At 47.5% G+C, this 25373-nt stretch overlaps 1 protein-coding gene across 1 annotated transcript in view; it reads right to left on the bottom strand.

The window, feature by feature from the left end:
* Window positions 1-25373, bottom strand: part of DNAH9 (dynein axonemal heavy chain 9) — a 332476-nt gene that overhangs the window by 78829 nt on the left and 228274 nt on the right. The window contains exons 50-54 of the mRNA XM_042967844.1: window positions 19349-19774; window positions 11419-11538; window positions 8532-8720; window positions 5137-5372; window positions 16-138 (exon numbers count right to left, since the gene is read on the bottom strand). Of these exons, the coding sequence (XP_042823778.1) occupies window positions 16-138; window positions 5137-5372; window positions 8532-8720; window positions 11419-11538; window positions 19349-19774 (1094 nt within the window). The remainder of the gene's footprint in view (window positions 1-15; window positions 139-5136; window positions 5373-8531; window positions 8721-11418; window positions 11539-19348; window positions 19775-25373) is intronic.

Below are 25373 nucleotides of genomic sequence, written 5' to 3'. Positions count from 1 at the left end.
ATGGCTAAGTCGTACCGTCCTTTCTTGATGACTTCTCTCCCGAGCAGGGGACCCAGGACAGGATCAACGGATTCTTCCAGGTTTTCGATTAGCACCACATCTCCAGCTTCCAGGGCACGCTCTATGGTCTGGAGATACCTGGGGAGAAAGTCGGGCAGTGTGAGCTGGCGGCAAGGTGCGGATCCACGGGAAACGTAACAGGACGACCGTGGCCTCAGTGGCAAACGTGGAGGTGCAGCTACCTGGGATGACTTCGGCGGTCACGTGCTTCTCTGTTTAAAGTGATACTTAGGCGATCTCATAAAGTTTTAGAAAGAAGGAAACGTTGTAAAACACAAAAAAGAATACGGAAATGAATGTAACCCTTCCATCGGTCATTTACATCTTGGTGTTTAACACGTATGTTTGGAGATATTATATTCTCGAGTTTATTATTTGTATTTTGTTATATGTTATTCGTTTATAATTTAACTTACATTTGCACCTCTCTTTGTTATTGGATGTCACGCAGCACATTTATCATTTGGTTCCTGTACGTAAAATGTATCAGAAACATTTCCCCATCTCATTAAATATATATTTGAAAAATTTTATTATTATGTTAATGTTTTTCTTAACGTTTATTTGAGAGAGAGAGTGAGAGCAGGCGAGGGGCAGGGAGACAGGGAGACACAGAATCGGAAGCAGGCTCCAGGATCTCAGCTGTCAGCACAGAGCCCGGCACGGGGCTCGAACTCTTGAATTGTGAGATCATGACCTGAGCTGAAGTCGGACGCTTCATCAATGAGCCACCCAGGTGACCCTAAAAATTGTATTATTATGTAAAAAAATGTTTATTTATTTTCAGAGAAAGAGCATGCACGAGCAGGGGAGAGACAGAGAAGGAGAGAGAGAATCCCAAGTAGTCTCTGTGTTGCCAGCACAGAGCCCGATGTGGGGCTTGATCCCATCAACAGTGAGATCTTGACCTGAACCGAAATCAAGAGTCAGACATCCAACTGGCTGAGCCATGCAGGCACCCCTTAAATATTCTTCTAAAATAATTTTCTATGACTGGCTGTCAGGCTGTACTTATATACCTTAATTTATTTAACAATTGCCAAAACTAGGTTGTTTCAAAAGTGTCAGTGTTATGTAGAGTTTAATAAACATGTTAAAAGGTTGATCTTGTCTAAATATATGGATAAGTTTGATGTAATTCCAATTCAAACAATAGATAACAATAAAACTATAGAGATTGATCATAAATAAATCTTAAAGGTAACCTAAAAGAAAACAATAAGGATGATTAAAAATATAAAAGCTACCAAGAAAAAGAGGAGGTATTCATATTAGCTAATACTAAAATATTTTAGGAGCATCTGGGTGGCTAAGTCAGTTAAGCATCTGACTTCAGGTCATGATCTCATGGTTCATGAGTTCAAGCCCCACATCGGGTTTTCTGCTCTTAGCACAGAGCCTGCTTCAGATCCTCTGACCTCCTTTCTCACTGCCCCTCCTCCACTCATATTCTCCTTCCCTCCCTCCCTCTATCTCTCAAAAATAAATTTAAAAAAATAAAATATTTTATGTAACTTTAACAATATAGATATAGAGGAAGAAGCAAATTCTAAAATATTTTCTATAACTCGAACAAACTGGATATATAGGAAGAATCTGAAAGGGTATCATATCCCCCAAAGTTAGAGTTTTCCCCTGAATGATGAATTATAGGGTATTTAATTTCTTTTATTTTGTAACATCACCCCCCCCCTTTTTACTGTGATGATACATGACTTTTGTAATGCGAGTTGCCACTATAAATGTTGCTAAATACAAAGCTGAGTAATTAAAAGCTGGTATATAAGTGGAAAAGAATAAAGACTGTGTAATAAAATAATTTAATACAGAGTAAAATGTCATCTCTAATTAATCAAGGAAAGGATGGAGAATTTAATAAATGGTATTAGAACAATGGCTAACCACCTGAAAGTGAAAATTAGGTCTGTATCTTATATAGCACCCTAAAATATATTTCAGGTTATTGGATTTCAATGTTAAAAGAAAACACCTACAAAAGCCCTAAAAAAATCTAGGTGAATATTTATATAATTTCTGGAGAGAAAAAGGCTTTTCTAATCATGACATATAGAATAAATGGATGACATATCTGGACACAAAGGAGGCCCTCAGGGGCACGTGGGTGGCTCAGCCGGCTAAGCGTCTGACTGCTGGTTTCGGCTCGGGTCACGATCTCACAGTTTGTGAGTTCGAGCCTCACATCGGGCTCTGCGCTGACAGTGTGGAGCCTGCTTGGGATTCTCGGTTCTCCCTCTCTCTCTCTGCCCCTCCCCTGCTCACTCTCTCTCTCTCTCTCTTGCTCTCAAGAAATAAATGAACTTGAAAAAAAAAAAAAAGCCCTCAGAATAAAAAACCCAGCAGCTGTCATCTGTCAAACCCCATAAATAAGACTAAAAGACAAATGACCCACCAGAGCAAATATCCACTCATGTGATGAAGGGAGACCATACCCAACAGTCTTCACACACATTGTAATATAATATTTACATTCAGATAATATACAACAGATCTAGAAAAGCACCCAACAGAAAAGTGGATGGACAGGAAACAGAGAATTAACTGCACACGTGTTTACCGAAGCCCTACTATGTGTCAGGCACTGTTTTTGGTACTTAGGGATATAGGATGAGCAAAGAGGAAGAACGCTTGTATCTAAAAGGCAGTTGTTGGCCAATTAGAAAGGGATTTTTCTGATGTTTATTTATGTTTTTATTTAGAGAGAGAGCGCGTATACGGGAGGGGCAGAGAGAGAGGGAGAGACAGAGAATCCCAAGCAGGCACTGCACTGTCAGTACAGAGCCTGACTCGGGGCTCGAACTCATGAAACTGTGAGATCATGAGCCGAGCCAAAAGCAAGAGTCGGGCACTGAACCAGCTGAGCCGCCCAGGCACCCCTAGAAAGGAGTATTTTGATCAAAGTGCAGGGAGAAGGCCAGGATGACATTGTGTCTGATCGATGGCACAGGTTAAAATATACCCGGGGGTACCTTGGGATTCATTTCTCCTCTTATCCTCTCTAGAAGAAAGGATCCGTCTGGCAGTCAATATTTGCTTGAACTATTTTTGTAACATTGCGTGTTTGATTTAAACAACACTGGCTGATCTGGACCTCTGGGCAACCGCGTCTGGGACGTGTGACCAGACCACCAAACCTCACCTTGGTGGCTGTGGGCTGGGTTTCTAACGGAGAAGCAAATGCTGCCTCCGTCAGTTTTTTTTATTTTCTTAAATTTAATTATTTTAAAATTGTGCTTAAAATATACGGAACACAAACTCTCCCATCTCAGCCGCTTTTAAATTCTGATTAAGTTTTCAAGCAAAGCTCTGCCAAAGTAAAGTGTGTTTTTATGCACAGGAATCCTTTCATGTAACATCACTGCAACAATCCTATTTTGATTGAGTTCTAAGTTAGCCAGGGGAAAAGAGAAAGCAGTTATGGATGTTTCCATTTCCATTTCCCAGCTCGGCGCATCAAGTACGTTCACATTACCATGCTACCGTCACCACCTTCCCTCTCCAGAAGTTCTCCACCTTGCAAAACCGAAACTCTGTACCCTTTAACCAGCAACTCCCCACACCCCTCCCTTCAGCCCTTGGTAACACCATCCTGCTTTCTGCCTCTTGCGAATTTGATAACTTGAGGGACCTCCTACCAGTAGAACCATACGGTATCTAGAAAAGCACCCGACAGGTCTACAACATAGATCTTTTGGGTCCTTTTGTGTCTGGCTTTTTTTCACTCAGCATAATGTCCTCAAGGTTCGTGTCAGAACCGCCTTCCTTTTTAAAGCTAATATTTCACTGCATGGATACAACACGTTTCGTTCATCCGTTCGTGTGTCGACGGATACTTGGGTGGCTTCTACATTTCTTTTTAATGTTTATTTTTATTTTTGAGAGACAGAGCGTGAGCGGGGGAGGAGCAGAGAGAGAGGGGGAGACACAGAATCCGAAGCGTGCTCCAGGCTCTGAGCTGTCAGCACAGAGCTCGAACTCACAGACCATGACATCATGACCTGAGCCAAAGTGGGATGCTCGGCCAACTGAGCCATCCAAGCGCCCCAAGGTCGCTTCTACATTTTGAATATCGCGCACTGCGCTATGAACATGGGCATACAAACGTCCACTGCTTTCAAAATGGTATATTCTGGCGGACATTGATTTGCTTCTGTGAACCTCAGTTTCCTCAGATGTGAAATGGTACCTACCAGTCGTGCTCGTCTTATCAGTTGTGCGGATTAAGGAAAGCATTTGAGATGAGGTCCCTAACACCAGGACTGGCAATAAATGATCTCTGTCGCTCCTCCTCTTCCCCATGGCGCCCTCCTATCCCGCTCACGTATCCTAACGTCACGGACAAGAATCCAGAGCAGAGACTACAAAGCTAAGTTCTAACCCAGTTAATGAAGCCATGGGGTGGGAGACGCCAAGGTCTGGGGTCGTGAAGTGTGGTGGGTGCTGATAGGAATTCTCAGAGACACTCATGTCCCTTCGTGTAGTAACGGCCCCATCGGGAATGTGTGAAGCTGTACGAGGCAGGCGAAAGGGCTCTCGGGGGTTCACCGCTAACTTGGCTATACTTGCTGCCAACTGCTATATCCAGTCATTCTTCGGGAGACACCGCGTTTGGGTTTGTTCTGGGGGGCGCTGGGCCGGAGGTAGAAACAACGGGTAGACAAGTGGGCTCCAGGATGCGCTAAGACAGGCACTTTTTGGCTCAATGTGAGGGAGACTTTATAAAACACAGAACTGCCTGATGGTGGAGCGTGATGGGGAGGTCATGTCCAAGGAGAGGTGTGAGTGTGAACACGATGGGGGGGAGGGGTGGGAAGGCGGGGAGAAAGGGCCCCTGATGGGTCAGGAGGCGGTCACGCACGATTCCTAATGACGAACACAACTACCCAGGCATCTTCCATGGAGAGGTGTCTTAAAATGGGAAGAGAAACACAGGAAGGCTCGCGGAGGGACCGGGAGGGTAGAGACAACCCGCTGGGGTTGTCTTACGATCCGCTCACCCCATCTGTCTTCTCTCTGCACAGGTGGCGAAAGTCAGAAGTGATGTGCTCAGCCACCTACCCCTTCTGACCAATCCGGGTGACCCGGAGGTTCTCGCCGTATTTGTTCTTGATCCATTTCATGCCTTGTAGCTGCGGGTCAACCACGAGCGGCCAGCGCTCACAGGTGACCACGATGGTGGCGTTCTCCACGGACATGCGGTCTGCGGGGAGGCCCTGGTTCTGCCAGGCTGCCACGTCGGCCTCGTCCGTCAGCATCCTCAGGGGATCCAGGGTGGGGGTGACCGGGATGGGCACCTGACGAGGGAGAAATGAGGCACGCGCTCAGAACGGAGAGGCAAGCCTTCTCAGCCAGATCCAAATGCCCCTGAAAAGGGCTTTCCTGGCTGCGCGATTATTTCTGGAAGCGGGTTTTCTGAACGTCCTGAGGGCCTTTTTTCTCTCAGTGGGTGAACAGCAGCAGCCAGGCTCAGTGACCCTTTGTTCATTAGCGCATTCGCCCAAATCAAATTTCTAGCATCGATGATTTGTACGTTAGCAACAGCCTCCTGTCTGCCCTCGCCCGTGTTAACAGGGTCACTTTCTTGCTGCTCTCTCGTTCTCACGCGGGCCCCTGGCCTCGTGGGCTTTCCCCTGTCGCTGCCAGCCCACACCACCCTTGCTGTCCCGTATGTCACCCCCTGCTGACGAAGGCCCGGCTTGCACACAACCGGAGGTGCCTACTTTTCTCCCTGCCCAGAACATTCCACTTCCAGGGTGGATTATAGGGCTCCTCCTTTCCTTTTTCTGTTGACCTCTCTCAGCTCAATTCTGCTGCTAGTCCTATTTTCCACTGGGGGCACTCATGCATTTTTGTTAATTGGGGTAAAATTCACGTAACTTAAATGAACCGTTTCATTTATTTTTTTATTTTATTAAAAAAATTTTTGGGGGGGTCGCCTGGGTGGCTCAGTCGGTTGAGCGACCGACTTCGGCTCAGGTCATGATCTCACGGTCCGTGGGTTCGAGCCCTGCCTCAGGCTCTGTGCTGATGGCCCAGAGCCCGGAGCCTGCTTCGGATTCTGTGTCTCCCTCTCTCTTTGCCCCTCCCCCGCTCATGCTCTGTCTCTATCTCAGAAATAAACATTAAAAAAAAATTTTAAAATAAAAAATTTTTTTTAATCTTCTTTCTTTTTGAGAGAGAGAGAGAGACATAGAGTGAAAGCGGGAGAGGGGCAGAGAGAGAGGGAGACACAATCTGAAGCAGGCTCCAGACTCTGAGCTGTCAACCCAGAGCCCGACGTGAGGCTTGAACCCATGAACTGTGAGATTGTGACCTGAGCTGAAGTCAGATGCTTAATCAACTGAACTACCCAGGTGCCCCTTAAAGGAACCATGTTAGAGTGCACGATTCAATGGCATTTGGTACCTTCACAATGTTGTGTGACCATCAACTCTATCTGGTTCCAAAACATTTTTCTTCATGCCAAAAGGAAGCCCCGTCACTCCCTTGCTCCCCTCTGCCCCCCGGTTCCCAACAACCACAAATCCACTTTCTATGCATTTACCTACTCTGGATACTTCACATAAATGGAGTCCTAGGACAGGTGACCTTTCGTGTCTGCTTTCATTTAGTGGGATGTTTGTGAGGTTCACGCACACATGCCCCTTTAACCTCTCTGTGCCTCTGTCCTCTGTGGTCTGTTTTCCCAGTTACCTGAGGAACCCCTGTCCGATCCCTCCCCTTTCCTTTAATCTCACTCACGAGGGCTGCAGATGGCCAGTACTAAAGCATCCTTACCCTGGGGATCAGAAATGTATTTCAAGACCATTTTGTGCACGAAAAACATTCTCGTGAGAAGAAACCCATAGGTACCCCCCACCCCGTTCCTGACCACCAAAGGGGCTACAGCACAAAAGTGCCTACAAACGCCAAACCAAGCCAGAAAAATCCCCGTTAAGCTGCCACTGAGCTCCCCATCTTTATTCACTCAGTTGATGACTGCCCTTTTAATAATTTCCTTTCTCGGGGCGCCTGGGGGGCTCAAATGGTTAAGCGTCCGACTCTTGGTTTCGGCTCAGGTCATGATCTCACGGTTCATGGGATTGAACCCCAGGTCGGGCTCTGCCCCGGGAGCAAGGAGCCTGCTTGGGATTCTGTCTTCCTCTCTCTCCCTGCCCCTCCCCTGCTCACTCTGTTTCTCTCTCACACAAAATAAATAAACTAAAAAAAAAAAAAAACAATTTCCTTTCTCATGGTGTTCGAGATCAACGACAGCTTCATTTTTATTTCCTAGTACCATAATAGTACGTACGTGTGTATGTATTTCCGTAACAGTTTTTAAACCACAAATCATCAAGTGAATGAGCCTTTGTGAGCTGATTTCTGCAACCAACCACCACTAGACAATATGGGTTTTATGTTCTGGGTCTCTACCTACAGATGCATTCTGGAATTCAACTCTTCCTGTACATGGTGAACTGTCCGGCTGACTCTTACCGCAGCCAATTTTCGTGAACCTAGTCTCCTCCACCGTCCGGACTGGGACCTTCCTGCGGCCATCCTGGCCTTTAGGGAGGACACACAGGCTGATGCCTCGGTGAACATTTGTGGATTGAGGACTATGAGTCATGGGAAAGTGGACAGGATTAGGAATTATTCTGACTGTCGGCTCTAGAACCCCTTTCGATCAGGAACCAGCATTTCCCCACTTGGCCATCTCAGGAGAGGGGGAAGGGCTGGGAGCTAGGAGGACGGGCCGACTACACATGACAGAAGGAGGCAGAAGGGTTTGCACAAGGGGGTCCGTGAGCCACGGGCACAGACTGCGCAGCCCTGGGATCCGGTGACAAGGTGCGTTGCAGATCTGGGAAGGGAGCCTTGGGCCCCACTGCGACACTGCCATTTGGCTCAAGAGCAGGGGCAGTGGAGGCAACTCAGGGTGCTTTTGGGGACTCTTGGGATTCGCAGTTTTGAGACAGCCTGCTGGGCAGTGGACCAGAGTGCCCACAGAGAGCCCAATTAAAGGGGAGAGATGCGGGGCGCCTGGGTGGCTCAGTCGGTTAAGCTTCCGACTTCGGCTCAGGTCACGATCTCGCGGGTCATGGGTTCGAGCCCCGCGTCGGGCTCTGTGCTGACAGCTCGGAGCCTGGAGCCCAATTTGGAATCTGTGACTCCCTCTCTCTCTGCCCCTCCCCCGCTCATGCTCTGCTCTGTCTCTCAAAAAATGAATAAACGTTAAAAAAAATTTTTTTACAGGGGAGAGGCACTGTCCTCAGGTGGCCCAGAGGGCAGTGGATGGCAAGGCAGGGCACTGTATGGGAACACGGCTGCACAGGTCTCCCTCCCAGACCCCAAGATCACTAGGGGACGCTCAGGTGCTAGTGGTGGAAGCACGCAAGAAAGAGCTAGAAGACTTTATTGCCAGGAGAGCTCCCTGGCTGTAGAGCTGTAGGAGAAATCCAGGCTGTACACACCTTTAGCTGGCTTAGGTAGGGTCGCCAGGTGCCGTCCATGAGGCTCTGCCGATATCCCTTCGTGAAGAAGCCGAGGTACGAAACGAAAGCCGTGGTCAGAAGCACGTCTCCGCAGAGTTTGCTCTCCTGCTGTCTCAAGTTCTGCACGGCCTCTGCCCACCTCACGTTCTCTGAGGCCAGTCCCCTCACCTGTGGTTTCAGAGAGCAGAGAGGACAGGCGACGCATCATCCCACAGGCTGCATACAGACCCCGGGACTGAGTCACACAGGACGCACGGTGCTCATCTGCTGGCAGCAGTCTCGGGACGTCGTTCAGGTGGCCCTGTGGATCCACGGGGAGTCGCACATTTTTGGGGAACGAGACCCTGTTCTGTTCTGTGCTATGTGTAATTGGGGCTGTGGATGGATTACAGGGTGTGAACGCGGGCTTGGAGAAAATTAAATACGACCGTGTTGGTTAATCACTTAGCACAGTGCCTGGGATGCAAACATACTAGAAGCTCATGCACCTCCCCCTCTCCTCTCCAAATGCTGGGGAGAGGAAAAGAAATAAAATCAATCCCACGCGCTATAAATAATTCACAGTGGGCGGGGAGACAGACATGGTAATGAAGGCCCAGAGTCAGAAGTACTGAAACATGGCCGTGCGTGAGGCACCAAGATGGCGGAACACGTCCTGACTCTGCCCGCCCCGCTTTGGTATGGCACTCCTCTCCCAGGGGGAGCCCCTCTCTGGGGAGGAGGGGCCTCCTTTCTACAGTAGGCATCTGGTAGAGCTGAGTCTGTGTTGTGACTGACCCTTTTTCCTTCCTTGAGAGATGGCATCAGAGAGCATCACAGCTGGAAGAAATGTTAAGGATGTGCCAGCCCAACCATTCCCATGCCCAGTTTTTAGGTGACACGGATAAAGACCAGTAAGTCTCTCCAGAACCTCTAGGTCGGTAGAGACAGGGTTGGTTTCAGAGCGTGTACACCCTGCCTGCCTCCCAAGAGGTTCAATTCAGAAAACTCCCAGGCCAGGCAGAGAAGGCCGTGCTAAGTTCTGGAAGCCAAACAGAAAGCGGAATGGGAGGCCAGCTGGGAGGTCTGGACTACCTCTTGCAGAAGAGCTGTCTCTACACTGAATTGTTCCGTTAAAACCATCGTCCCAAAGCTACTCAAGAGCAGGTGAAACAGACAACTGCACAGATGCACGCCTTTCTTCCCGGAAGCCATGGCTCATTTCAGTCATGGTTGTGACTCACTTCTCCCTAAACGAGAAAACCTGGCTCTGTTTTATAAACAAACGGTGGCTGGAATAAACATAAAAAAGGTATCAGTTCTACCTTTGGAGAGAAAGGTGTTGTGAAGGCTCTCCATTGAAGAGAAATCATACCCCGTGGACGGTGCCTTCCAGGATCTTAGCTGGTTTATGAGGAAACATATAAGCCGCAGGGGATTAAAAAAGGCAATGAATACTGACACTCTTTTCACCAAGAGTTGGTGTCTACAGGGGCGCCTGGGTGGCTCAGTCAGTTGAGCATCCGACTCCGGCTCAGGTCATGATCTCATGGTTTGTGGGTTCGAGCCCCGCATTGGGCTCTGTGCTGATGGCTCAGAGCCTAGAGCCTGCTTCAGATTCTGTGTCCCCCTCTCTCTCTGCCCCTCCCCGGCTCGCGCTCTGTCTCTGTCTCTCAAAAGTGAATAAAGATAAAAAAAAAAAAAAAAGAGTTGGTGTCTATGTGCCCCCTCCCTGAACCCGCGACCAACAGAACACAGTGGAAGTGATGTTGTGTTGGGTTTTGGCCCCAGGCCTTAAGAGACCGGGACCTTCTGCTTTCTGTCTCTGGGAGCCCTGGGTCTCCATGTAAGACGTCTAAGTACCCTGCTGGAGAGACCTTCCAGGGGCTCCTGCCAAGGTGCATGTGGCAAACCAGCCAGCCGCTGGCTGAAGAGTGCTGAGTGGCCCCAGGAGGCGCCACACAGGGCAGAGGACCCACAGGTTGAAACCTACCCAGATTCCCGGCCCGCAAACCCGTGAGAGGCAATGAAATGGTTGTTGTGCTAAGCCGCTAAGTTTTGGGGGGGGGCAGTCTGTTAGACACCCACGAGACAGGCACCCTGCTGTGACCCTCGGATTTAGTTTTGCAGGGAGGCTGGAGCCCGCGTGCGGGTGTTTGTGCACATGTACGTATAGGCAAGGTCACGCTCAGAAATGCTCAGGGTTGAGAGGTCTTCTTCTCTCCTGCTTCTCTCTCAGCTCCTCATCCTGGTCACACCCTCATCATCAGATGTTAGATGGGTAAGAGCTTCGGAGCTCACCTGTCACGCAGCTACCTTCGTCCTGGACCCCTTCCTCTGGCTGATGCGCGTATAGGCACATCAGCATGTCACGTGTCACCGGCTGCCTGATAGGTCAAGGGCTCCCACCTTCCCTACTGATCCGTCTCTGTAGGAAAACTTTTTTTTTTTAATTAAAAAAATTATTTTAGAGAGAGAGAGAGAGAAAGCATGTGGGGAAAAGATGCAGAGGGAGAGAGAGAGAGACAGAGAATCTCAAGCTGTGACGAGTCCTGACATGGGACTTGAGCCCACGAACCATGAGATCATGGCCTGAGCTGAAGTCAAGAGCTGGATGTTCAACCTATTGAGCCACCCAGGTGCCCCAGAAAACGTTGGACGTTCAACCTATTGAGCCACCTGGGAGCCCCGGAAAACTCTTTTGAGCACACCAGGGTGTGCATTCACACTTCTCAGGATCTGGTCCCCGCATCCCAGCACATTTAAATATTCCCCCCCGCCCCCCAAGTCAGAGCATCGCTAAGCTGTGCTCTATTTTGCACCTCTGTGGCACCTGACAAGCTCGGATAATATGATCAAGGCTCAGGCTGCTGGGGCTCACACTCACCAGGCGATTTGCAAGGGAGATGACGCCTGCGGTCGCTTCGGCTTCTTGCTGACATCTGAGCTTGTCTGCCGTGGCTTTCTCAAACTTGGCTGTGAGTTTGGCCAGGTTTTCATTAAGGTGCTGTTGAGGAAGGAGCATGAGGTCGATCAGTAATTCCAGCCTGAGTCACCTCTAGTGCTGCTGAGACAGATGCATGTGTCGGTGATTTTTAAGGAAGGCCCCCGGGGGGAAGGTATAAGGGGCTGAGGAAGGCTGGGCAGAGAAGGAAAGGAAGGGAAATCAGGGGTGATCTTGGGGGAGAGTCCGGGTGGACGTCTAGATCGGTCCTGACCCAAGTGAGAGGGCTGAGTTTCCCACCTCAGTGCAGAGCCAAGGTGGGGGGGTGGTCACAGACATAGAGAGGGGTGCATAAATTCTATCTCTCCTTGTAGTGGGGGAAAATGGGTTGCAGGAGCCTATCAACGAAGGCAAGGGCTGCTGTTCAAAGCAAAAGTGCACCAAAGGCTGGGGTGGCCTGAAAATGTTCAGGAGGATCCCGGGGGTCCTGGAGGGAAGCACACTGTGCCTGGGGCAGCAGGTCTGTGGTTTGGGATTGGGCTGTCTGCAATCTAAGCCCTCCCCTTGCTTTAAGGTCTTAGGAGTACGGCTCACTTTTGCTTAACCTCATCGATTCTCCCCAATGATCCTGAAGTCGAGGAACGTTTTATAAAAAGACATGGTTTTAAGGTTTTCTAAATTGATCAAGAATTTAGAATCGAAGTGCATAGCTTCTGTTACCCCTGGAATACACATTTGCATTCACAAAGACACAGGGACACGGGGAACAGCCCTCGAAGTATGTCTCAGGTCACCACGATAATGGAGTCGGGCTGCCTTTTTGGCCATTACCAAGTCACAAGAGAAACCACTCACGGGCCAAGTTTATACAGCCAAGCAGTTGGAAAAGCACGTGGTGAGCTGTGCGATTAATGATGGCAGACTGGCCACACTCACTTACTTCCTCCTCTCCCTGAGGCTTGCTCTAAAATAATTATGCAACAATTGAAAATGTCAAATCCTTAACACTAAGCAATTGTTGAGGGTCATTGGAGGGGGAGGGATTCCAATAGATTTATGGCAGACTGGACTCGTAGAGGAGTGGAAAGTTCCAGAGCAGGGCACAGGAAGCTGCAGTACAGAGTGGGCCTTAGTTCGCCAAAGGGGATAGGCACTGGGGATTTGGAAACGTCAGGTGTGATGGGGTGGGATGCTGAAAGCAAAAGGGTTTATTGGAAGCTTACTGATCCTCTACCCCCATCTCCACTCTCATGCTCAGTGTCCAATGCCACCAGGCATCCGTGTCACCAGCAGGACACTCAACAGTGGCAGAGAGAAGACACCACATTGTGGCATATGGGATGTAGCCAACAGAACTCAACTGATCCCCAAAACGAGTTCTTCCAGTGAGCCAGCTCTGCCCTTGCCTACAGAGCTCTCACCAGATTTTGAGTTCTTATAAAACAGAAAAGACAAAAAGGCATTTGATGAAGCCTGGATTAAGGTAAACAAGAAGGCAATAAAAGCAACAACCTGAGATAAGAGGTAACATCAACCACAAAGAGCACAAGAAAGCCTAAAATCCTTCACAATGAGTTTCTTAGGAAGATTCGAGATGTCTCATCCATAAAACAAGAAGAGGGTGCTAGTAAAAGGAACAGGGAACACAAAAGCGATTGTGGAAATTATTATTATCGTTGATGTAAAAAAAATAATAAATTCAAGGGAAGGGGCCCCGTGGGCTCAGTCGGTTGAGTGTGCAACTTCGGCTCAAGTCATGATCTTACAGTTTGTGGGTTCGAGCCCTGCATAGGGCTCTGCGCTGACAGCTCAGAACTGGAGCCTGCTTCGGATTCTGCATCTCCCTCCCTCTCTCTCTCTGCCCCTCTCCTGCTCACACTCTGCCTCTCAAAAATAAACAAACATTAAAAAAAATTTTTTTTAATTCAAGGGAAGAGTTAAAAGATGAATTTGAGGAAATTTAGAAAGAATAAGAAAACAAAGTGACTCTGAGAAAAAACATAGGACTCATCAGAAGGTCCAGCTTCCAACAAATATGCGTTCTAGAAAATACGATCAAAAAGGAAACAGAAGGGAGAGTACTAAAGAAAAAAGACAAAGTAATTTTCTGGAGTGAAGGAAAATAAATCTCCCTGAGCCAAACACAATGAATTGAAAAAGCACGGCAGCTAAGCACATCCATACAGAGTTTCAGACACCAAGAATAAAGAGAAAGATGGAAACACTTCCAGAAAGGTGGAAACACAGTGCACTGGCAAAGGAATGGGACCCTGACTGTTCACCAGACTTCTCACCAAAGAAAGGGGTAAAGCATTCAGGGTTGTAAAGAGGAGAAAATTAGCATCAGAATTCAATACTCTACAAAATTGTCACATCAGTTTAAACATTTTTTTAAATGTCTATTTACTCTTGAGAGAGAGAGAGAGAGAGAGAGAGAGAGAGAGAAGAGACAGGATGTGAGTGGGGGAGGGACAGAGTGAGAGAGGACACAGAATCTGAAGCAGGCTCCAGGCTCTGAGCTGTCAGCACAGAGCTCGATGTGGGGCTTGAACTCACAAGCCATGAGATTATGACCCGAGCCCAAGTCGGATGCTTAACCGATTGAGCCACCCAAGCACCCCAATTGGGTCAGTTTAAAAGTCAATTAAAGGCATTTCCAGACTGGGACCCTTCATAAAATTTACCTCTTAGTTAACATGTCTGAGAAAGTTACTTAAGAAGGAGCTACAGCAAACAAGAAATCAAGGAAGGAGAAGGCAGAGGTTCTAGAAGTCCTTGGAACCAACCCAAGAAAGCAGTGAATGTGTTTAATCTCCAACACTGATTGGGGTTTGGAGATGGGGACAAGAGAGAAAGGTCTTGGGAGTAAAAACGGACTTGACAGAATATTGGATTGCATGGAGATTTTAATTGAGGCTAGGGGTGCCTGGGTGGCTCAGTCGGTTGTTTCTGTCTCTTGATTTTGGTTCACGTCATAATGTTGCAGTCGTGAGATCAAGCCTTCTGTCAGGCTCTGTGCAAAGTGCAGATCCTGCTTGAGATTCTTTCTTCCACCTCCCCCCCCCCACACCCCTTCCTTGCTTGCGTTCTCTCTCTCAAAATAAAAAGTAAACTTTAATAAAAGAGTAATTGAGGCTATACAAAAGGAATTAATGGCAGAGAAAAAAAATAAAGGCAAGTAGAAACTCCAGGGGGAGGGGAAAAGATCGTATTAAAAAGGAAACGTATTAAAAATAGAAATTGTTTTAAATAAGAAGCATAATCAGACCTATAAATACCGAGAACAAAGTGGTGGTTGCCAGAGGGGAGGAGGTAGGGGGATGGGCAAAATGGGTGAAGGGGAGCGGGAGATACAGGCTCCCAGTTATGGAATGGGTAAGTCACGAGAACAGAAGGCACAGCATGGAAAATACAGTTGATGATACTGTAATAGCTTTGTATGGTGACAAGTCATAACGACGCTTGTGCTGAGCATAGCAGAACATACAAACTTGTCTAATCACTATGCTGTCCACTCGAAAGTGAATGTAACACTGTGGGTCAACTATCCTCAAAAAAGTTGTTTTCTTTTTTCTTTTTTTTAAAGTGTCTATTTACTTTGAGAGAGAGACAGAGTGCATGAGGGGAGCAGGGACAGAGAGAGAGAGAGTCAGAGACACAGAATCCGAAGCAGCTCCAGGCTCTGAGCTGTTAGCACAGAGCCCCACACGGGGCTCGAACCCATGGACAATGAGATCATGACCTGAGCTGAAGTCGGAGGCTTAACCAACTGAGCCACCCAGGTGCCCCAAACAGAATTGTTTTCTTAATCTCCTCTTTGGATCATTCAATGCTTATGTATAGAAATGGCGATTTTTGTGTGTTCATTGTATATCCTTCACGTTTTCAGAATTTGTTCATCAGCTCACATAGCATTTTGTGGTTGTTACCAAGAAATAACAAATGAAAATTTCTACTGAAAAAAGGACATGTAATTCTAATGTATCAGTTAGATCTGCTATGAACAATATAGGTAGGTTCATAGAATATAATTGGAATTTACTGATTTTTCAACTTTTCCGATCAGGGAACAGAGCATGGGACCCTTAATTTTTGGTTGCAGAACAGAATGAAGTCTTGATGATTCAAAAGCAAAAGTAACAATCAGTAATGATAACAGAAGCTGGGAGGGAGGAGGTCGGGGGAAGAGCTGACAGAAAGGGTAATCATCCTTTCTTGAAAACTGAGGGTTCCTACGAAGCTGCTTCTGTGTGAGAGGGCAAGAAACAAAGGTCACGTCAACCGAAAGAAGTTGTCGTGATGGTATCATTGGGGAGACGTGGGGATGAACACCTTAGGGCCTCATCTAGCACAAAGTCAACTGCCTGCATAAGGTCCATCAAGTAACAGGATGTCTCAACTGACAAATGGATAAAGATGTGGTTTATATATACCACGGAATACTACTTGGCAATGAGAAAGAATGAAATCTGGCCATTTGTAGCAACGTGGATGGAACTGGAGAGTGTTATGCTAAGTGAAGTAAGTCAGGCAGAGAAAGACAGATACCATATGTTTTCACTCATATGTGGATCCTGAGAAACTTAACAGAAGACCATGGGGAATGGGAAGGGGGGAAAAATTACAGAGAGGGAAGGAGGGAAACCATAAGAGACTCTTAAATACAGAGAACAAACTGAGGGTTGATGGGGGTGGGGGGAGACGGGAAAGTGGACAATGGGCATTGAGGAGGGCACCTGTTGGGATGAGCACTGGGTGTTATATGAAAACTAATGAGACAATAAATTTCATAAAAAAAAAAAAAGAAACAGGACGTCAGCCCAGCACACAGGTGGAAGTCAGAAGTTCAGATGAGCAGAGGTCAGGAACATGATGTAAGCTGGTCAGATGAGTCTAGCACTGGGTTGGGGGGGGGGAGGGGTTGGGGAAGGCACTGGCGGGGACTATGACCAAACTGGACTGGATGGCGATGGCAAGGTGCTACTCAACTCCAGGGTCAGTTCATGATATTTTAGAATCTTCTGATTACTTTAAGACTGGCCAGAAATCAGATTTTTACAATGATCTCCTGTAGATTATTTATTTATTTATTTATTTTTTAACCTTGATTTATTTTTGAGAGAGACAGAGACAGAGTGTGAGCTGGGGAGTGCCAGAGAGAGAGAGAGAGAGAGAGGGAGACACAGAATCTGAAGCAGTCTCCAGGCTCCCGGCTGTCAGCACAGAGCCCGACACGGGACTCAAACTCATGAACTGCGAGGTCATGACCTGAGCCGAAGTAGATGCTTAACTGACTGAGCCACCCAGGTGCCCCTTATTACTATTATTTTTATAAACTGTAACATTAGTATATGCTCATTATAGAAAGAAAGAAAATGCCAATAAGCAAAACTTATTCAAAATATATCTCCCCAAGGGAACCTGGGTGACTCAGTCGGTTAAGCATCTGACTTTGGCTCAGGTCATGATCTCGTGGTTTGTGAATTTAAGCCCCGCGTCGGGATCTGCTCTGACAGCTTAGAGTCTGGAGCCTGCTTTGGATCTTTGGACCCTGTGTCTCCCTCCCTCCCTGGCACTCCCCTGCTCACGCTTTCTCAAAAACAAATAAACATAAAAAAAAACTTTAAAAAATATACCCCCCCAGGTATAACTACAACTATGTGTGTTTTTATGTATTTTATAATCTGTTTGGAAAAACATTTTTTTAAACTGTATCTTGGATAGAACATTCTTTACTTGGAATTATCCTAAAATCCTAAAAATAAGTCTTGGGGACTGGAGAAGTCTGCTCATGGCCACCGTGGCACGTAGGAAGAATTTCCTTGCCCGGGGTGGCCCTTCACATTAGGGGTGGATGTCAGCTCCTCACCTCTGTCATTAGTGGGGGAGTTTTCAAACTCTTGGGACGCTGACAGGAGTGTGGATAAGCAAAGGATGGGGAGAAGGTTGTTAAAAGCAAAAATACATTTTTTTCCCCCAAAAAACACTTTGGCAGAAGAGCGGTGCCTTCCTAAGGTAGCCAAGTATTTGAAAGCTCTGCTCGTTGCTTTCACACGTTGAGTGGGCCCATCATGCGAATGTTGGCTACTGAATAGGTATAAACATTTTGCAAACATTCCCTCTGCACCAAATGTTCCTTTAGTTAAAATAACTTGAGTAAAGAATCCTTCAAAATGCAGTTCTTAACACTTTTCTGGGAGAGTCTGCAGAGTATGAAAACCGTCAGGACGCTTTCCCCCTTAGCCATTAGTCCTGCGGACGTCAGGGTGTTACGCACCTCGTGTTCTTTGAAGAAGGGCCATCGTTGTGGTGATTATCACCTGCTTTGAGTAGACGGGCCCGCAACACGTGGATTCATAAGGCAAACATACAGAGATTAGCTGCTTTGCTTTAAAGCATCTTTAGAGAGAGACTGGTCGCAAGGATCTTTGAACTGGCGCCCTGAGCCGTAGAATTTGATCTAGTCCGCCATCTTGCGTCTCATGGTCTGTAAAACCCTTTCTTATCATCGTTATGCACTTGTTGTAAGAATCTTATGTGCCTGGAACGCACGTGGAGACGTGAAGGACCCAGGAAGTGTTTTGGATTGAACTTGGTCATGGGAATGACTGATCCCCAGCACCTGGGCACACCTGTGAGCGAACACAGGGGGCGGAAGGAGGAGGAAGGACAGGAGAGGTGGTGCACCGATAGTTGTCGTGACCAGGGCAGCGCGGCGGCCTGAGCCCCTGGGCGTGGTCCCATGGGCTCTGCGTGCACGCTGTCCTTTGGTCCTCACTGTGATCTCGTGAAGTGGGATGTTACTGTGTCCATTTTACTTCAGGAAACTTAAGTTTGGGCACTCAATTTTTTTACTTAATTATTTTGAGAGAGTGCGCACAAGCAGGGGAGGGACAGAGAGAGAGAGAGAGAGAGAGACAGAGAGAGAGACAGAGAGAGAGACAGAGAGAGAGAGAGAGAGAGAGAGAGAGAATATCCCAAGCAGGCTCCAGGCTGTCAATGCAGAGCCCAATGTGGGGCTTGAATCCACGAACCCTGAGATCATGACCTGAACTGAAACGAAGAGTTGGATGCTTAACCAACTGAGTCACCCAGGCACTCATTAAGTTTGGGCATTTTGAAGGCCTTTCTAAAGGTCACACATCCGTAAAGGGCACAGCCTGGACTGGATGGTCAACAGCTCTGCCATCCTGTGGGACTTCGATTTCTACCTTCGCTTTGGTGGTTTCCGTTTTAAGGGCAAAGGTGAAGTTCAAGGGGAATCTCTCTCAAACAGGTGTCAATCCAAGATTACCCCATCCCCCAATCCTGAGCATGGCAGATGCAATCAAAACATCCACAAGAGGTTAATAAAAGCTAAAAACCCTCACAGTTTCATATTTATGGTCAAGGGACCACCCGCCCAAATGACATTACACTATCCGCTTTTAAAAGCTTCCAGAGAATGGTGCAGGTGACCCAAAACCAACGGTCTGGTGGATTTGTCTCGTGTGGACTATACAGTAGCTGAGAAAGAAAAAAATTCGCCTCTACTGAGAAATCAGGAGCTTTTGCATCACACTGTGGTTTTCCTGCCTCTCTCTCTAAAAATCAGGACACTCAGGGGGCACCTGGGCGGCTCAGTGGGTTAAGCATCCGACTTCGACTCAGGTCATAATCTCTTGGTCCGTGAGTTCGAGCCCCACGTCGGGCTCACGGCTGACAACGTGGAGCCTGCTTCAGATTCTGTGTCTCCCTCTCCCTCTGTCCCTCCCCTGCACTCTCTGTCAAAAAGAAACAAACATCCAACAACAACAAAAAATTCGGGACGCACAGGTGCTGGGAAGTGGGGGAGCCTGCCCAGAAGGGCTGGGGGCACTCTGGCCTCACTTACAGTGATTTTGGCTTTTATGGCTGCCAGCTTCTCCTGGGCGGCGGTGAGGTCCGAGGTGGCTCTGCTCAACGCCTGGCGCTTGGGCTCGACGTCGCAGAACACCTCGTAGAACTTCACGATGTTGATCACCCAGGAGCAGAGGCCCGCAGCCGCGTGAGACTTGGTGGCCACGAACTCGGGGTTGAACTCTGGGTCCTGCAGATACGGCCTGATGGCCTTGAGGCAGTTCTCGTGAATGTTCTCTTTGTTGAAGTTGACGAGGGAGTCCAGGAAACTGTCCACTTTGGCCATGCTGACCTTCGCGGCCTTCCAGCTCCGGTCCTTGGGGACCTTGCCCCCGGGGGCGATGAGGGTCATCACCGCGGCCGTGACATTGCTGACTGCCAGTGGCGGGGTGCCAAAGGACTTCAGCTCCGTCAGGTTGGTCTGAGGAGAGAGGAGGAGGTTGTGAGGGGCGAACAACCGATGGGCTTCCTATGTCCTGGGCCGCTAATGGGAGCGGGGCTCCGGAGCGATCAATCTGAACAGGCTGCTTTGAAGCCTGCCGAGCCCTCTGAATTTGAAATGTCATGACTCATCAAAAAGGCACCAAAGCTGGTCTCTGGTGGCTCCAGACTTCCCGAACGGCTAGCTGAGGCTCAGCTCTGTGTGTTCGGCTCTTTAACAGACTCGCGGCCCATTAGAGACACACGATTATTTCACATTCAACAGAAAAAGAGAGGGATGCCAACGCACCCTGAAACGGGCAGCCTGCCATGAATAAAAGATAAGGTTATTATAAATTAATTTCCATCCTGGATGGAAAAGAACGGCACTGTTAACCCAACCAATTTTTTCCCCTTTAATTAAACTCCTTTCTTCCATCAGCTCGTTCTACTGCACTTGACTGTCCTGATAGCAAAGTGACATTTTCTGCCAAGAAATAATTCGGGCCGAAGGCTGGGCACAGCCTGAGCCGTCACTGCCTCTGCCCACACGTGGGTTTGTCCTCGGCCCCAACTGTCACTTGCCCTGGGAAGATGTGGCCCGAAAGGGTTGGCCTTCCCAAGCTGTCACTTCAGCTCTCCAGGCCTCTGTGTTTCCATCTGCAAATTGGGAGCAGACAGACCTGCTAATCTGTAAGTGAAACTGTCATGAACACAGGTGACGTTGACTTAAGGTCTGCATGACCATCGGTGGGAAGCCTGTGACCTCACAAGTGCTCGTTGTGGGAGCTGATTTTGTAAGTGGGGGAAAAAATCTTGATCGTGAAGATTAGGTCCCCTGTGCCAAATTCATTTGGGGGTGCTCTTGGGCCTGGGAATCTACAAACGAAGGGGGATTATTTCTAGAACCTTCCTGATGGAAGCCTCTGGGAAGATGCTCCATTTGCTGACCTTAAAAAATTGTTTTTTAACATTTATTTATTTTTGAGAGAAAGAGCATGAGCAGGAGAGGGGCAGAGAGAGAAGGAGACACAGAATCGGAAGCAGGCTCCAGGCTCTGAGCTGTCAGCCGTGAGCCCGACGCGGGGCTCGAACCCACGAACCGCGAGATAATGACCTGGGCCAAAGTCAGACACTCAGTCGACTGAGCCACCCAGGCGCCCCAGCTTTTGCAGCTGTTTTCACATTTGGTCTTGAAAACCTGTCAGGGGCAGGGATGAAGGACAGCACCTGTGTGAGTGTTGTGCTGGCACTCCTGTCCTGGTGACCTCTGCTGGGGGGAAAGGGGCCAGAGTCAGAAAATATAATCAGAAGCAGAATCCTGCAAACATAAAAATTCTGTAAGTTCAGCACGGTCAACGTACTGAATTAAGAAAATACAAAAATGCATGGCAGATGAAGTTGACTTCCTATCACCCAGATATATCGCTGGTAATATTTCAATGTACAATAAAACCTTAGATTGTGAGTAACTTGTTCTGAGTGTTCCGCGAGACGAGCGAACATTTCTAATACAGTTTAACTTGATAAAGGAGCGATGTCTTGTGATAGGAGTAGTATGGGATGCCGAAAGTCACATGATCACACCTGAGCCAATGGTTCTTGAAATTCACTTTGATGTATGAGTGCTTTGGATCCCAAGCATGTTTCTGGAACGAATTATGCTTGCTCACAGACCAAGGTTTTTTACTGTAATTCCTTCCAATCTTTTTTATTTTATTTTTAACATTTACTCATTTTTGAAAGAGAGTGTGAATGGGGGAGGGAGGGGCAGAGAGAGAGAGAGGGAGACACAGAATCTGAAGCAGGTTCCAGGCTCTGAGCTGTCGGCACAGAGCCTGATGTGGGGCTCGAACTCACGGACTGTGAGATCATGACCTGAGCCGAAGTCGGACGCTCAACCGACCAGCACCCCTTTCCAGTCGTTTTTATTTTCGTGTGTCTCGACTGATCCATCACAGCCTTTTTGATGGTAGTGACAGAAGACCCCACTGAAGTATAAAGGGGACTTTCTGGCTCATGTATTTGGTCGGAAGGATGAGTTTGGAGGTGGCTGTGAGGACGAGGAGAACTGGGTTCACGGACTCTCTGGACCTTCTGGTTTCTACTTCTCCCCGTGCACGCTTCTGTTTTGCACAGCAGAAACCAGTTTCTTCGTGTCGCAAGGCGTGCGACCCACCTCACTGCCCTCCACTTGCCTCGTCACCTCCATCTGTCACTAAGCTCTGCCCCCAGTCACCTCCTTCTAGTGCCCTGATGGCCAAGCTCATCCTTCCCTCAGGAGCCCTGCCCAAAACACTTCTTCCTAAGCTATTTGCCTGGCTCGTCCCTTCTCATCCAGAAGGATCTCAGTGCAGACACTGCCCACTCACAAAGACTCTCCCGTCAGCTTCCGCTGCTCATCATTTCTTATGGGCTCCTTGATGAGCTGCAGAGAACTCGGGGCAGACACAATCACCCCTTTTTCCTTATTGGATCTCCAATTCCTCTCCTTCCAGAGAAGAGGGACCCCATCTGTCTTGTTAACTAATGAGGGAGCGCGGGGCAAGCTGAGGGCAGAGGACAGGCTAACAGCACCCCTCCCTCGAGGCGGGATCTGTGTGATATTCCTGGGACACGCCTGCCTACCCGAGAACAAAGGAACGGGGTTTAAGTGCTGGCCGTGGCGACGTGGGAAACTAAGGCAAATGAAAAATTCAATTCCCTTATTGCCTACCGCCCACTGACAAGTCCTTGAAACGGGCAGAGTGACCGTCCTCCAGGAGCTCAGCTGCCTCGATGACGACACTTTGCTGGGGGCAAAGAGAGAACCTGAGCTTAATATTATCCCAACCTCGAGGATTCTGCAAGTCAATTTCCTTTATCTCAGCTGCCCCAAGATATATGTTGGCAATCGTACTCTAAGCTTATGGCCCCCTGATATGCATCTGAAGGGTCTCATGACTGGGGTTTTATTAGATGGTAATAAATGGTGTTTCCTTAGCAACAGCTAGCCTCTCAAGGTCCTGGAAACCTTGCTTCCAAAATTCCCTAGAGACTTACTCTAGCCCTGACCCCCTCCCAACCTGAGGGTATGTAACCAGTCTCTCCTCACAACCCCAGGGCAGCTCTTCCTGCCCACGGGTCCTGTCCCCGGACTTTAATAAAATCACTTTTTTGCACCAAAGACATCTTTTTCAAGATTATTTTCTTGGCCATTGGCTCTGGACCACCCCACCATCACCCCAAAACCTCATCATTGTAGCTCCGGTGTCTGGAACAGAAACCGGAACCCAGTAGGCATTCATCAACATGTGGGTCGAACGCCCTCAGGGGACGAATGGGTGTCAGCAGCTTCAAGGTCACAGCCATCACATCGCAACCAGAAGGGAAAGGGACTTTTTCCTCTCAAAATGTCCTGGGGAACTATCTTGTTTAGTTAGGCAGGGCTCCTACAGCCAAGCAGGAAGAGAGGGGTCCACTAAAAGGAACACAGGGTGGAAAGAAACATTTCTCAGGAGGCAGGCAAGGTTTGAAGCAGCAAACATTAGGCGTGGTGTGCTCTGGCTTTCTCCACCCCCCCTCCTGCCATCAGGCTGCTGTTCTCGCTATACCAAGGGATTAGTAGTAAAACCATATATATATGTAATATATATATATACATATGCCTGGGTGGCTCAGCCAATTAAGCATCCAACTCTTGATCTCGGTTCAGGTCACGATCTCATAGTTCCTGAGTTTGAGCCCCACGTCTGGCTCTGTGCTGACAGCTCAGAGCCTGAAGCCTGCTTCAGATTCTCTGTCTCTCTGTCTCTCTGTCTCTCTGTCTCTCTCTCTGCCCCTTCCCTGCTTGCACACACTCTCTCTCTCTCTCTCTCAAAAATAAATAAAACATTTTAAAAAACCTGTAATTTTAGAAATAAAAAGGGAAGCTCTCTTACAAGAAAATGAACAACAACCACAGTCGAAACAAGTAATGGACAAAAGAAGAAATCTAAATATTTGAAAAGATGTCCAAGTCTCATCAGAATGAAAACATCTATAGTTTTTTTAAAAAATGAAAAATAAAATGTTTGCTCTCTTACGAAAAAAAGTGAAAGTGATTGGAAATGTCTAAGATTTGCCTAAGCAAGGATGTAGGAAAAGCAGTATTCACAAATATAGACAAGAACAACCATTTTAGACAGTTACTGGTCATTATTTATATACAAAAAAAGAGCATATTCTTGGTATCAGCTCCTATCGCTTCTGCAACAAATTAACGCAAATTTAGAGACTTTACGCAATGCAACACGCAATGGATGTCTTAGCTCACAGCTGTGGGGTGAGAAATCCTCAGGTCAAGGTGTTGGCAGGGGGTGGTAGGGCCTGTTCCCTCTGGAGGCTGCTGGGGAGACTCTGTCGTGTGCCTCTTCTGGCTTCTAGAAGGTTGGCCTCATCCCTTGGCTCGTGTCCCCATATCACATCCGCTTTTCCCCTACCTTGCTTCTGCCATCACATTGCATTTGGGGCCCACCTGGATACCCTCCCCACCTCAAGACCCTTGACTCAATCATGCCTATAAAAAGTCACACTTGCCATATGAGGCAAAATTCACAGGTTCCAGAGATCAGGATGTGAGTATCTTTGGGGTGGAAGAGGCATTATTTAATCCTGCCAAGTTGTTGTATCAAACTATCGTCTTCTTGGCCCAGAGAAATAGTTGCATATGCAATAAATATTTATGCATGGGGATATTTACATAGGAAAAAAAAAACAAAATTAAACACTCAACAATGGAAAAATAGCTAAAAAAAAAAGGGGGGGTATAATTAGAGCATGGAATCCTATGAAGAATTCAAGTTTCAATGTATATACTGGCATGAAGTGGTCTTACTTCATGAGGCAAAGCAAGTTAGTGTTATCCGTTTATATTTAAAATATGACATATTTTAGGGGCATCTGGGTGGCTCAGTCAGTTAAACATCTTCGGCTCAGGTCATGATCTCGCGGTTCACGGGTTTGAGCCCCGCATCAGGCTCTGTGCTGACAGCTCGGAGCCTGGAGCCTGCTTTGGATTCTGTGTCTCCCTCTCTCTCTTCCCCTCCCCTGCTCGTGCTCTGTCTCCGTCTCTCAAAAAATAAACAAACATTAAAAATTTAAAAAAAATACGACATATTTTACATGTGCATTTGTACAAATATAAATGCATAGAAAAATGGCTGGAATGGATATGCCAGATTATTACAGGAGTTCTCTTGGGAAAGAAGCAGGGTTGGGGTGAAAAAGAAGGTGACGTTATATTCTCCCCTATATATTCTATGCTATTTGGACAATTTTTAATAATGGAAAAGACATTATAGGTTATTTATAGACTACAGGAAATAAGTTCACTGTAAAAAACATATAGGAAACACACGGAAAATTCTAAGTAGCTTTGTAAGGGGGAGGGGGGCGGAAAGACCATGAAATTGCAAAGCAAAACCATTCCTCAACTGAGGAAGGAAAAGTTACACTGGATTTATTTCAGTTTAGCGATAAAAGTGAAATAAAACTGCCAAAGCAGAGACTTAACACCGGGCTCTGACTTACAGGTGTTCTTTATGTATTAACTAAAGATTTAATGTTAACTTTGAAAAAGA

Source organism: Panthera tigris, chromosome E1 (assembly GCF_018350195.1).
Source record: "Panthera tigris isolate Pti1 chromosome E1, P.tigris_Pti1_mat1.1, whole genome shotgun sequence".
Lineage (NCBI taxonomy): Eukaryota > Metazoa > Chordata > Mammalia > Carnivora > Felidae > Panthera > Panthera tigris.
This window is presented reverse-complemented; position numbering and strand designations above follow the sequence as displayed.